Source organism: Canis lupus, chromosome 3 (assembly GCF_048164855.1).
Source record: "Canis lupus baileyi chromosome 3, mCanLup2.hap1, whole genome shotgun sequence".
Classification (NCBI taxonomy): domain Eukaryota; kingdom Metazoa; phylum Chordata; class Mammalia; order Carnivora; family Canidae; genus Canis; species Canis lupus.
Genome location: NC_132840.1, coordinates 66,556,764 through 66,571,643, shown reverse-complemented (window position 1 = coordinate 66,571,643; position 14,880 = coordinate 66,556,764). Strand labels below are relative to the sequence as shown.

General features: G+C 34.4%; 1 protein-coding gene across 8 annotated transcripts in view; it reads left to right on the top strand.

Moving 5' to 3' along the window:
- The window catches only part of RDX (radixin), an 87,275-nt gene that overhangs the window by 2,574 nt on the left and 69,821 nt on the right, over positions 1 to 14,880 (top strand). For 4 of the 8 annotated variants that reach the window (XM_072821902.1, XM_072821903.1, XM_072821901.1 and 1 more), the window contains exons 2-4: positions 6,509 to 6,654; positions 13,673 to 13,739; positions 14,404 to 14,473. In XM_072821902.1, the coding sequence (XP_072678003.1) occupies positions 14,462 to 14,473 (12 nt within the window). In that variant the 5' untranslated portion in view covers positions 6,509 to 6,654; positions 13,673 to 13,739; positions 14,404 to 14,461. The remainder of the gene's footprint in view (positions 1 to 6,508; positions 6,655 to 13,672; positions 13,740 to 14,403; positions 14,474 to 14,880) is intronic. The other 4 variants (XM_072821900.1, XM_072821906.1, XM_072821905.1 and 1 more) reach the window with 1 other exon arrangement.

Genomic DNA, 14,880 nt, shown 5'->3' with positions numbered 1-14,880 from the left:
CTCTTTCACAGAATCCTGCCTTTCCTATTCATTTTTGTTCTTGCTATCTTTCTTAGTATTAATTTGTATTGAGCATATGTTTCAAACCATTTTTAAAGACTATAAAAGTAATACATTTTATGACGAACTAAAAAGAATCTAGAGAGATGTAAAGGGAAAATAAAGTCCTCTTCACTCCCCAGAACCCCCCTCTCAATCTCTTTCACTCTCATGTTTTTCATAGTTGATTGCTCTTAGTACTTCCTTCTTGTGTATAGAAAAATACCAGTACTTACACAAGAATAAGCATATACTTTTCATCTCATGTTTGCTTTTAAAGTCTATAAAAATATGGTTATTTTGTAACATACATTGAAAGAGTATTACTGTGTTAAACATTAATGTTTCTCAAATTTTTATCAGTTGAATGAAATCACACAATGTGATTTCCTATACTCTCAAAAGTGTGTTTATGTGCTTGTGCAAATTTTTTTGCTTAATGATTGAAGGTAAAGTTCACTTTTTATTTTCTCCCTAGAGCGTGGCATATAATTTTTAGTGAAAAAATGGTATCCTTTAAAAATATGTCTTTGCATTGGAAATTGTTTGAAAAGGAAATATAGTCCATATGATTTGCTTCTTTCCTCATTCCATTTAATACTGAACTCTAGCTTCAGCTTCCTGGAAAAGAGCAGTTCAGTCAGGTACTAGGTGAAGAGAATTTTTTTTTCTTTGAATAAGCAGTATGTATAGAAATGCTTGCATATTTACTAATTTAAAATTCTTAGTTTTATTTAATGATGTTATAAATTTGCAATGCATGTGTTTTGTTTTTTCTATTGTAATATACATTAGTTACCCTATAACAGTAGAATTCTAAATTGCATTTTGCAGAAGTTATGTATACAAACAAGGTAATGACCCTTTTTTGTGTTTTGCTTTTACGTCAAGCAATCTAATGTAGATGAGTAGGAATGGTCAAGATATACTGGGTTATTTTTCTGCCTAACTTACATACATTTGAAATAAACCATTTTTGAGTTTTAGTCAACTTGATTTGCCTGAGAAAGATACTTTTTGCAGTTAGCTACTTAGAGGACAGGTCGACAAACTAGTTGGCAGGCCAAATTTGGCCTGCTTTCCTGATTTTGTAAATGAAGTTTTATTGGAGCACAGAAATCCCATTTGTTTACATACTGTATATGGCTGCTTTTGTGAGTTGTAATGTCAGAGGTCGTGTATTTTGCAAAACCTAAAGTATTCACTCTCTGGCCCTTTATGGAAAAAAGTTTGCCAACCACTGATACAGAGGCAAAAACATCTTGTTGAAAGAATGTCTTAGCTATGGTATCAAAGAGGGAGGTAGTGCATTGTTTTGTCTTTTCCCCCATGATTATAGAATTTATAAAGTTACAAATTTCAGTATCAGTAATTAGAACCGATAGTTTTTTCTGAGTTGTGGGTAGTCTCTGTGGGCTTTCAGGACCTTAAATGTTTCTTTTATTTGTGGAAAGTCGAAGGAAAAGAAGATTGGCTGTGGTGAAACTGTGAAGTGAACTATCTTTTTTCAAGGACTTCTATCACGTAAGATACTTTGGACACAATAATAGAAAATTATCACCCTGGCTTAAATAATGAGGAAATTTATAATCTTACATAATAAAGTCCAGAGGCTCAAGAATAGCTTGGTAATGACATGAAGGACTCCTCTTTACAGTTCTCTGCCCTGTGGTCTTCCCCATCAGCTTAATAGTAAGACTGTTTTCCTCTTGTTACAATCTGGCTGCAACAGGACTAGCATGCCATCCACATAACAGTATCCAAAGGAATGAGAAGGACTGTCTCCTTTCCAAAAACCCCTCAGCAGATGTCTTCTTAGTCTCACAGGCTGGGGTTGGGATGCATTCCATACCTAACTAGTCACTGGTGAGGGTGATGGAATTGGCCTTTCTTATGATTCTGCCCCCACCAGATTGTTTTCCTTATTCCCAGTAGGTTGTATTCCGACCCAAAGTCATATCCAAGATTGATCTGTCATACATAATCTGGCATGAATATGAGTTCATACCTTCATGGGTACTAAATTTACTTAAATTACAAAATGAAAAGCATTGATTCCTGCTAAAATACTTCTCAGGCAGGGGTTGACAAACTGGCCCATGAACCAATTGCAGCCTATTCCCTGGTTTTATAAATAAAGTTTTGTTTTAAAGATTTTATTTATTTATTCATGAGAGAGAGAGTGAGAGCAAGAGCGAGAGAGAGCAAGAGAGAGAGAGAGAGGCAGAGACACAGGCAGAGGGAGGAGCAGAGCAGGCTCCATGCAGGGAGCCCGATGTGGGACTCGATCCCGGGACTCCAGGATCATGCCCTGGGCTGAAGGCAGGAGCCAAACTGCTGAGCCACCCAGGGATCCCCTATAAATAAAGTTTTATTTGAACACATAGCACATTTGTTTACATATTATCTGTGGCTGCTTTCATGCTACAACAGAATCACAATGGAGACCATATAGCCTTGTAGAACCTAAGGCATTTATTAATCTGGCCCTTTAGGGAAAAAGTTTGCTGACTTTAAGATAACATACATACATTTATACTTCTGTACTGTATACTCTTTGTATTTGATGAGTAAGGTGTGACTGAGAAAGTCACACTAATGTGGAATATAGATGTGCTGTATTGTATACTATAAAGTTTGTTAACTATTTAAAATGTCTTGTATGTAGAAACAGGAGTTAATATTCAGTACAGCAGTGTTCTAAGCAGAGTCTTCTGTGATGTGAGTTCTGAGTATGTTTCCTGCTTTATTTTTTTTAATCTATTGTTTCTGTACGTTAACTAATAACCTTTCAATAAATTAACAGAGTAGGTGTTGTTTATAACCAAAAATCCTGGCTAGTGTGTGGAATGATACGGGCACAGGAGTGCAACAGAGAGACCCTTGATAAAAGGGGGGAATGGGTATATAGGATATTTCAGCCATGCTTAATTGAACCTGGAACCATTTGGCTTTTACTGAGTGTGTGGGATGGATTAAACTTTGCTAGCAGAAAAAAACAAAACAAAACCCCAAAAAACTTCACTAGCTATTATCAGGACTTCTATTTATTTAAGCCATTTGTAGACTCTAGACTTGGAGAAACTTATAAAATCTTAGTTTGGTATCAAGCAAAGTTGGCATATATACCTGAAGAGCTCATTACTTTCATCTAATCAACAACCGACATAATAATTATAGTTACTATTAAAAGTGTCAAATTATCTGGCCTTTAATTTGATTGTCAAATTAAATGAGATTATTAAAAGAGTCTTGAATAGAGATGATAGAGGCCTGAACTTGGGAAACCTAGTTAGGAGGATTTTCTTCTTCCCCATATTCATGTTTGCTTTCTCCTGTAGTGTCTTGCTTGGTCATTTTATAACGTAAATGAGAGGAAAATATTGCCCTTGACGATAATCAACAGAAAAAGTCAAATGAATATTACATGTAAACTTAATTCATCAACAAAATAAACAACAAGCTTCTGATGCCCTACTGTTGAGCCAGGCAGCATTCCAGTTTCTAAAAGGGAGATTTGAATATCTTGAAAATTAGAAGCTTAATGATAGAACTGCCCTATAGCCTTATTGACTGCATGAGAGAGTATTATCCAATTTAAGAGATATTTAAGAAAGATAATTATTTTATTTTGAAAATAAGCTACTATAGTGTCCTGTGTTTCAAAACCTATAAAACATAGAATTATTTGCAAGAATTCAGGTCATTTTAGTACTTTGCTTCTTTCCTGCTGCAAAAGTAACTTACATGAATCTGATTTTATATTTTTAAACACTATATTAGTTTTTGGTGGTTTCATAAGTGTAAAAAGTTGAACTGGATTTAGCATTCTTAGCTTTTAGCATTTTAAATTAATCATTGCAAATGGTAATGTATTATTTGTTTCTCTACTCATGTTGGAAACAATATAGATATGTTTCCTTTAAATTTACAGATTTCTTTAACAAGAGAATCTGAATTCAATGTAAAATTTTGTTTTTAATATTGCAGTTCTGCTTTATATTTAAGTGCTCGAATTTTGCTTTACATTTTCAGTAGCATGTACAAATTGCTCAAAATGTTGAGTATTTCATTTCCTTCAAAATATCCTTGTACAAAAATCACTTTCTACATAAGCAAGTACTTAATACCTTATTTGGAACTGCATATCAGCCTTACAGGAAATCCATTTACAGAGGTGATTATACCAGTACTTTTTTTTTCCCCCCCAAGTAGTCTCCGCACTGGGTGTGGGCTTGAACTCACAACCCTGAGATCAAGACCTGAGCTGAGATCAAAAGTCAGATGCTTAACCAACTGAGCCACCCAGGCTCCCTGGGATTACACTGGGATTAAATGTGCACTTATAATATCTTTTGAGGTAGTCTTTTGACCTGAAGGTGATGGAAGAATGAATGTTAGTTTCTTCTTGATGGAAAGCTCTGGCAGTTTTTGAGATGAGCTTGCCTAGAATGATGTCAGAAAAGAAGTGGAATAGGGAAGTGAGAAGAGCCCCAAGACTAGGGTTTAAAAGAAACTTTGACTTGTTAATTAGCATTATTACTTTTTGGGCAAGTCACTTATCTGAATCTTAAATTCCTTATCAAAAGAATGAGGGATTGTGATACCTATCTTGGGCAGAGGGCAGAGGGTAGTTATAAAGATTAGGTAAATAGAGGTAAAGTGGCTGAAGAGTAAGTATTTTCAGGTACTTTCTTCATTCACTACCCTTGTCCTTGTTGTGGCCTTATTTCTTTATTTGCAAAAAGGAGCTGAAATATTTTGTCCTCTTTGCTTCACTTGGGGAGTGACATGGCATTATGTAGCTAAAGGTGCATTAATACTGCTATTAAATTCAATGTTAACACTGAGCTAAAAACACAATAAACATAGTTCTCTGTATAGTAGAAGTTTTAAGCCTGTGGGTCTGTGAACTTGGATAGGGAAAAAGATGCATCTTTTTTTTTACACATTTTCTTTCATTATTAATGTTGCCAACTGGTAAGATTAAGCAGTAGCAGAGACTGTTTCCAATAGAAATTGCAGATATTTTCATAATCTGTTACTATTACAGAAATAAACTCATCATTACTTACAAGTTTAATCATTAGATCCACTGGTAAATATTGTTACTTAAAGATTAATTAAAAAGTGCAGACACTACTATGTCATGAATTTGTGCTTTTTACATTTTGATAATTGCATTCCAATATTATTGGGTTTTTAATGCAATGTTAATGTATTTTATTTTGTGCATTTAAAAATGCTTTTCTAGGAAAGGCTTCAAGGCTTCACCAGAGGGGCTCATCCAGGGGTAAAATGATTAAGAACTTTTTTATTGTAGATATTGTTATTGTGTTGGTTTGACTGCCAGGGTTACCTTATTAATTCAGTTTATACTTCTCTTTGTTACACTGCTTCCAAATCCCCCAGTAAATTGGCAGGGGAATTCTTTTGTAACTTTTTGGTCTGTGGAGAAACCACAGTTGGTTCAAAGATTGCTTCTGTGTTTCAAAAGGCAGAAAAAAAAATTATAATCAGGGGTTGGGAGAAAAGGATATCTTAAGAGTAAAAGTAGGCATTGTGGTATAAATTATTGAAGCTTCGGTGTTGGCCCAGTATGGACTAGACTTAACACCTGTTTTACCACCTGGCAGGTGGGAAGAATCTTGTGCCACTGACTTAGTAGAGCTCAACGTTTTAAGTACGAAGTTGCTTTTCCATTGGTAGAAGTAGAGAGGAGTTTGTTTTAGGGCCACCCTCAGTTAAAGGACAAAAAAGAGAATATTTTATATAAATGCTTTGTCTGTGAACGTAGTATTTAGAGTATGTAACCATACAGTTAATTTTCTGGAAATAGGAAATGTGTTTGCTGGCAGCATCTTTTTAAAACTACTTTTTGAGTATGTCGCTGCCATGATTGCACTTCATTGCTTCTGGAGGAGTCAGTATGGCAAAGAGGTAGGGTAAGACCACTTTAAGAGATTTAGGAAGAGTAGAGAGGAGGGAGTAAATTCTTTCTCAGTGATTATGTATTATGCCAGTAGATGAGAGGAAAGTTGATTTTTATTATATATCTCTGATTATATAATGGTTAGGTGATTATATATAATTTTTTTTTTTTGGAGAAGAAAGAAAGGAAGCCACTGAAAGACTGATTTCAAGATGAATCAGTTAGAGATGAAAACCCAGGACATGTATCTTGGTATCTTAGCTTTATAGGTGACATTCTATTAAATTGTCCATTCTGGTACTAACAAATGTTTCAGGAAAAAACATCCTAATGCAATCATGGAAGGACTAGAAATATATTACTGAGGTTAAATAATAATATCATGATATAAATATTTTTCAATAATAACTAAATTGGGTAAAAACACTGCTGCATCCTAAAAATAATTTAAGATGGGATTCTTATATATGTCATATTATAAAATCTTATAAACTGAGATGTAACTGATGAATGGGAATATGTTATTTTATTTTTAAGATTTTATTTATTCATGAGACACAGAGAGAAAGAGAGAGACAGAGACACAGGCAGAGAGAGAAGCAGGCTCCATGCAGGGAGCCTGACGTGGGACTCGATCCCTGGTCTCCAGGATCAGGCCCTGGGCTGAAGGCAACGCTAAACCGGTGAGCCAACCCGGGCTGCCCGGGACTACGTTTTTAAAATTCTTATCTGATTTTTTAAATTAGGAACTTAACAAAAATAAGACCCTGATTAGTATTAGTGCCTAGTTCTATATATCAAGATGTAATTTGTAAAGGATACTTATGTTTTACATAGTTAAAACGAGTGGCTCCATAATCATTTATCCTAATGTAAATGTTGACACAGTTTGTCATAATACACAGAACATCTGCAATAGTCCATCATGCTGTCACATAGTTTGCATATTGTGATTTTAATCATTGGCTTTTATAATGAGTACTGCTGAGAATATCTTGCTACAGATTACTTTCGTATTTATTTCTTTGGGGTATATTCCAAAAGCAGAATTTCCGTTCAGAAAAAAGTTTGAGCTTTTGTTAATGTTGACAACTTATTTTTTTTTAATTTTTATTTATTTATGATAGTCACACACACAGAGAGAGAGGCAGAGACACAGGCAGAGGGAGAAGCAGGCTCCATGCACCGGGAGCCCGACGTGGGATTCGATCCCGGGTCTCCAGGATCGCGCCCTGGGCCACAGGCAGGCGCTAAACCGCTGCGCCACCCAGGGATCCCGACAACTTATTTTCTAGAAATATGGAGCCAATTTATGGTGCTACCAGCAGTATTTATCTGCTTATTTAGCAACATTGCTTTATCAGTACTGGCATGTATACTTAATAATTATTTTGCTAGTTTAATAAGTATATCATCAGTATTACCTTAAAGCCATTTCAATTTGTGGTTTTAATCAGTAGCACATCGTTAGTTTTGTAAAGAGTTTGTAGAGTGCCTTTTAACCGTTTACTGAGTGGGGGTCTGAGTGATATATTTATATATTATTTTTTCCATAGTAACTTTTTGTTATGACTCTTGGATATTTTTCTATTTTATTACTTTTATTTTGCTATTTATTTTGTTCTATGGGTGTAAGGATTTTAAATAAAATATGTTAATCTGTTTTCATCAACATATCTTTCCTAGTCAATCTTTTCCTCCAAAATTAGAATTTTTTAAAAAGTCTCTTTTTAAAAAAAGTTTCACCTACTTAGATTTTATTAAATGTTATGGTGAAATTATAGGTCTGACTTCAGTTTATTAGAATAATTTTATTCTTTCATTTTAAAGAATTCTTATTACAAAAACTATTTTCACTTTAGAAATTTACAGGTTCATATTAATGCACAAGGACTCCACATTTGGAATATAGTCATAGTGGTCTTTCCACTTATACTTTTAAAAAAGAAGTGTGACAATATTGTATGTGTGGTTTTATAACCTGCCTTTTCAGCAGTTTGTGAATATTCTGCGTGTCATTTCATATTTTTCCGTGACATTCTGATAGGTCACACTGAGGTCTAACGGAGCCTCCAGGTGTACCATGGTTCATCTAATGAGATGGACACTAATGTCTCCGTGCTGCATACACTTCTGTAAATAACACTCTAGAATCTTGGTACACATTTGTTATTTGGGTAAATTTCCACAAGTGAAATTATTCAGCACTTTTTAATTAATTGATTGATTTTTAGGACTTCATTTTTTAAAGATGTATTTATTCATGGGAGACACAGAAAGAGGCAGAGATGTAGGCAGAGGGAGAAGCAGGCCCCGTGCAGGGAGCCCAATGTGGGACTCGATCCCGGGACTCTGGGATCACGCCCTGAGCCAAAGGTAGCTACTCAACCGCTGAGCCACCCAGGCGTCCCTAGTTAGCACTTTTTGAATATCAAATAGAGAAAGACAGGTGGATGTATGGTAGAGTTCTGGACTCGAGGGTAGGCATCAAAGACTGTTGGGCCAAAGATTACTGTGTGACTAAGAACAAGATATTTTCATGCAGTTGACTTTGTTTCCTCAACTATCAGGTAGCCTGACTATAAGGTCACTATAATGTGACCTCGTCTTGTCTCCTTGGATTTTTTGTTAATAGAGAATTAATGTATCAAAGCATGCATCTGTGGAGTCTTCTGTAAGTACAGGGCATTGTTGTTGAGTAATAATACTGTGTTCAGCTGGTAAATAAAGAGGTAGAACCTTAATCTTCTCAGATATTTGTAATTAACTGAAATAAAACAAGGTGGTGACTAACCTGACTTCTAAGAGGGAAACACTGGTCTGAAAACATGCAGTTTAGAAGCCTCTTTTAGAAGTCTACCATATATCCTTATCCCCACTCCCTACAGTTCATGTAGATGAGTTGTTGGAGATTTTAAAAGCTTAGTTCATTTGTGTAAAACCTGGTTTTGTATGTGTTGGCATATGATAAATTTATTTTATGTTTGCAGAGCTCTCTTATTAAACCTAAAACTTGGGCAGCCCCGGTAGTGCAGCGGTTTAGTGCCGCCTGCAGCCTAGGGCGTGATCCTGGAGACCTTGGATCGAGTCCCACATCAGGCTCCCTGCATGGAGCCTGCTTCTCCCTCTGCCTGTGTCTCTGCCTCTCTTTCTCTGTCTCTCTCTGTGCGTGTCTCTCATGAATAAATAAATAAAATCTTAAAAAAAACATATTAAATAGTATAGGATTAAGTTTTTAAAACAAAGCAAATTCTTCTTTAAAAATTTTTAGAAATAAAAATATGTAAATACTGAAATGCTGAATTATTGAGGTAAAACATTAAAAACAACTGAAGAGAATTAGTGATTGGAGGAATGTTGTACAGAGAGATAAAGAGATGGAAAATATGAAAAAGTAGATACAGAGTTTAGAGAATAAAAAATGCAGTATGTATGCGGTGAGAATTGCCAAATGAAAAGAGAGAATGAGAGCAACAATGGCTAATAATTTTCCAGAATTTAAGAAAAGCATGAGTCTTCAGAATAAGGAAGCTTAACCAAAAGCTGAACAAGATAAATAAAAGCAAATCTGAAGAACACCCCAAAAAAATTCCTTGAAGGAAAGCAGAGAGAAAAGCAGATTATTTCAGAGAAATGAGTTAGATTGACAGTAGACTTCTCATCAGCAGTAACAGATGCCAGAAAAATAATGTCCTCCAAATGCTGAGGGAGTAACAGCCAATTTAGAATTTCACATGCAATTAAATTATTACTTAATGGAAAGAAGGAAGTATTCACTGGAGGAATATAACAGTTGTAAACTTACACTCACCTAATAGCATAGCCTAAAAATATAAATTGAAAACTAGTAATTTATAAGAAATTAACATCCACAATCATGCTTGGGAAAATTTAATACATTTTTTTTCTCAAATTGCTTAAGTAGACTAAAATGAGCAACAGTAGGGAAACTAAACAAAACATTTAATACTTCAACTGGCTTGATCTAAGTAAGTTATCAAATACAAAACATACATTATTGTTATTTATAGCCAGAACAGTTAGAAATGAAATTAAACTGACCAAGTACTAAACATAAGGAAGTCTGAATGAATTCTCTGGCTGTGGTATAGAAAAGTTAGAAATAAATAAGAAGGGACATGTGGGTGGCTCAATGATTGAGCTTCTGCTTTCGGCTCAGGACCTGATCCTGGAGTCCCACATCAGGCTCCGTGCATGGCGCCTGCTTCTCCTTCCTCTGCCTGTGTCTCTCCTCTCTGTGTCTGTTGTGAATAAGTAAATAAAATCTTAAAAAAAAAAAAAAAAGTAAGAAAAAGTGGGGCACCTGGGTGGCTCAATCCATTAAGGATCTGCTTTCAGCTCAGGACATGATCCCGGGGTCCTAGGATTGAGTCCTGTCTTGGACTCCATGCTCAGCAGGGAGTCTGCCTCTCCCTCTCTCTCTCCCTCTGTGATCTTTTTCTCCATAAATAAACAAACAAACAAACAAACACACTTTGCTCCCAGACTGTAGTAACCATTCCTTTTGAAAAAGAAAAAAAAACTCAGTCATGATCAGGGATCAAAATTGGAAATGGAAACCTCTAGAGCCAATGAAAAAACTGCATATGAAAACCTGTATGTGAAACCACTAAAAGTAATACTTAGAAAAATGGTGTTGTTATTTAAAATTTAATTTTATTTAAATTTAGTTAATTAACATATATAGTATTAGTTTCAGAGGTTGAGTTTAGTGATTCATCAGTTGCATTTAACACCTAGTGCTCTTCATTCTCTTGTTTCCTTGTTGCCCATCACCCAGTTATCCTGTCACCCCACCTACCTCCTCTCCAGCAACCCTTAGTTTGTTTCCTGTAGTTAAGAATCTCTTATGGTTTGTCCCCTCCCAATTCATCTTTTTTTATTTTTCCCTCCTTTCTCCTATGATCTTCTGTTTTGTTTCTTAAATTCCACATGAGTGAAATCATTGTCTTTCTCTGATTGACTTATTTTGCTTAGAAAAATGGTATGATTTTGAATAGAAGTCCAGACATTAAAAAAAAAAAAATCCCCAGAAAAGGAGATTTATATTTGTGTTTTTAGGAACTCTCTTATGACTTTGTTCTTTTTCTTGGGCTTGAAAGTACTATTTAAGACAGGCATATGGACCTGAAATGCCTTTAGTACATGTGGGTTTGGAAAGCTCTCACAGTCCATTTGGTAAGTGTTTTAAACATTAAAACAGAGGCAAATCTAGAAAATCTGGTTTTAAAAAAAAACAATACACTGGTTACACTATAGAACTAAAATATATTCCTTTTTTTTTAAACCTATTAAAACTTTATTAGGCCTGCTATGAGTTTTTATGAAAAATTATGTAAATCACAATAGATTTCAAGTTGTGTGAGGACAGATACATTTTTGTGTTATGCCTAAGTGTAAAAAAATTAAAGTTAAAAATTTTAGCATCGAATATATAAAAGGTAGTTTAAACACAGAATTTTTAGGTGGAAAATAAATATTTAAAAAATTTTAAGGAAAACTTCTATTTGGAATCAGGCATGGTTAAGATGTCTCTCCTATTCTCCCATTTGACACTGCTGTTTGTCTCCTTTCAATATTCCAGAACATCCATTGTTAGATGGTCTAAACCAGGTTGACGCATGGCATGTAAATTCCTGGCTTGTATTGAAATAATTTCCATCAAATGATTCTTTGACATATATTTTTTAAATTGTAAAATGTTATTTTTAAAAATATTTTTTAATAATAAATTTATTTTTTATTGGTGTTCGATTTATCAACATACAGAATAACACCCAGTGCTCATCCCATCAAGTGCTCCCCTCAGTGCCCGTCACCCTAAAATATATTCCAACAGTACAAATAGGAAAAAAACTTCCCAGTGTTTTTATATGAATAGATGGTGTGGTTTGGGATAAAAATTTTAGTAATAGTATTATATATTGATTCAAAAAGTGCTTGTATAATCTGTCTCATTTGTGTGAGGATTTTTAAAGAAATTCTATGTTCTATGAAAATCAAAAAATATTTCAATATTTTATAGATCATGTGTTTTTAGTATTTAAGTATACTAATGTTATAAATACATACTTGATTACCTTATATATTCAAATGATAAAGATTATTTTTAAATATTCTCGACAAAATAGGATACTTTATATATGGAGTTGCCTTATACTTGGACGTACTCAGTTTATGACCTTGATGCACATACTAGAAAAGAAAACAAATTGGGAATTACCTAAAGTTTTAATTTTAGGGATTAGAAAATGAGCCACAGAGTAAAGCCAACTAACGAAATGAAAAGTGATGAGGAAAGAGAAATTAACAAAAAAAGAACAAAAAAGAAACAGAAGATCAACGAAACTAAAAGCTGGCTTTTAAACCAATAAACTGGGGATCCCTGGGTGGCTCAGCAGTTTAGTGCCTGCCTTCTGCCCAGAACGCCGCGTGATCCTGGAGTCCCGGGATCGAGTCCCACATCGGGCTCCCCGCATGGAGCCTGCTTCTCCCTCTGCCTGTGTCTCTGCCTCTCTCTCAGTCTCTCTCTCATGAATAAATAAATAAAATCTTAAAAAAAATAAACTAAGCAAACTTCTGGCAAGATTAACAAGCAAAAGAGAAGGTAACATTTAATAGTATTAGGAATGAAGAGAGGATCATAACTGCTAATAGATATAAAAAAAATCACGAGGGAATACTATGATAACTTTCTAGAAATATGCACCAAGACTTGTAGAAAATTAGATTTGGGTAGAGATTTAAATGTTTCAGCCATGTTACATCTGAAATAATGTAGACATTGAGTAAGGCAAGTTAACCAAGCAAGTTCAGATACAGATTTGGGAATTACTAACTTATAAATGATGTGAAAAGCAGGTCAGTTTTGAGGATGTTTTAAGACCTGAAGTGATAAGGATCTGAACTAAGGCAGTAGCGGGATGAAAAGAGGATATAGAATGAAAAGATTAGGTCTGAAGTACATTTAGGTTTCTGAAAGTAGGTGACTGTGTGGAGGAAGTATTAACATTTCCTAGGTAAGAGTTAGGGAAGTGAATTTCATAGTTGAATTATTAGATAAAAACTATCTCAGATAGAAGTTCCTTTTAAAGAGAGGTTTATTGACACATAATTGAGCAAAATTTAGGGAAACGACCTTTGATGTTTATTTTTTTTATATTTTATTTAAAGTTAATTTGCCAACATATAGTATAACAACTCATCTCATCATGTACCCTCCTTAATGCCCATCACCCAGTTACCCCATCCCTCCACCGACCTCCCCTTCTGCAATGGCTTGCTTGTTTCCCAGAATTCGGAGTCTCTCATAATTTGTCTTTTTTTTTTTTTTTTTTTGACTTGGAAAATTTTCGGGTTTATTGTAGCATATTAAGAAAGCAATTGATACTGTAGTTTTAAAACAAAATTGTGTATTGATTTAGTTGATGCTGCTATAATGGATGAATTTTCTTGGCAGAGATAGTATCAATGGAAGCTGATTTTCAAATAATAATTGAATATACCTCCCTGAAGGTTTTCAAATTGGAATAATATATCATTTTTTTTCTGGACAACTAATAATGATTAAAAATGTTAGATCTTTTGGTTGGTTGGTTAGATGTTTTTAAGAACATTTACCCTAAAACAGTATAGCATGACGGTTTTCTTGGATTAGGATTCACTTCTTTTGCTTTACAGGGAGAAGATAAAGTTTAACATTGGTCTCAAAGACAACTAAATTTCAGTAAAGGCCACCAACTTGCTGGTGAGTAATATGCAGACTGCTAGTATGTAGTCTGTGGCTGTTTAATACACCATAGATAAACTACTCAGTATATTTTTACTGAGATTTTTAAACTTTCAAGAAGAAAATAATTTTCTTTAAAAAGTTATCTTTTTAGAGTTTACGTTATAATTTCCTTTGTCTTTGGCAGTGCAAAAAAAAGAAAGGTTGAAAGTGTTCTTGAGTTCATCTCTTTAGAATTTGAATCTATATCTTCCACTTTACTATCCCTCTGTCTCCTAGGCTGGGTGTAGAGGTGAACTGGACGCAGCCAGAGACAGCATTTAGGTCCTTAGTGGTCTTGCTTCCCTGCTATGCATGGTCTCTGAGTAAATCAAAACTTTCGGTTGGTGATCAGTATGCATTAGATTATGTTGTTTGATATGTGTGCTATTTTAAATCACAGCTGATATGTGTGCTATTTTAAATCACAGCTATAAATATTTTTAGAGAAGGTGAAATGATAGTAAAAGAACATTGAAGATTGGAGTAAGAGAATTCTGTTACTTTATTTTAATTTTTTTTTTAGAGAGCTTTGTGTTAAACTCAGTTTAAAGTGTTTTTTTATTCTATATAAATTACATTAAAATCAAGACATTATACAAAAGTAATAGATCCATTATGCTTTTTTTTTCTTTAACTGAAGGTGACATCAGAATTCATAAAAGTCAATTTTTAAAGAAGGTGACAAAAAGAGAAGGAAAATGCCGAAACCAGTAAGTGTATTTTACTTTTACCACTTCTTAATAAAATATCAGGAGCATTAAATTTCTTTTGGAACAAGGCAAAATGTTATGGTAGAGTCATTGGGAAGAAAAAGACACTGATAACTGCTGTTGCTTGTTCTTGATTAATGTAGCTTCAGCAAACTACTATGTAAGCCAGTAGAGAAGAGGTATAGCTTACATTGCAGTTAAGATGAAAATTCATGGGTTCTGGACCCAAACTGTCTCAGTCCATATCCTGGCTCTGCTGCTTACCCTCTGTGACTTCAGTTAGGTTACTTTAGACTCTCCAATTCTTAATTTCTTTCTATAAAAAGTAGAGATGTAATTAGTTGCTTACTTAGAGGGGTTTGGTGAGAGTTAGAAGAACTCGGTACACATTCAGTGCTTAGTAAATA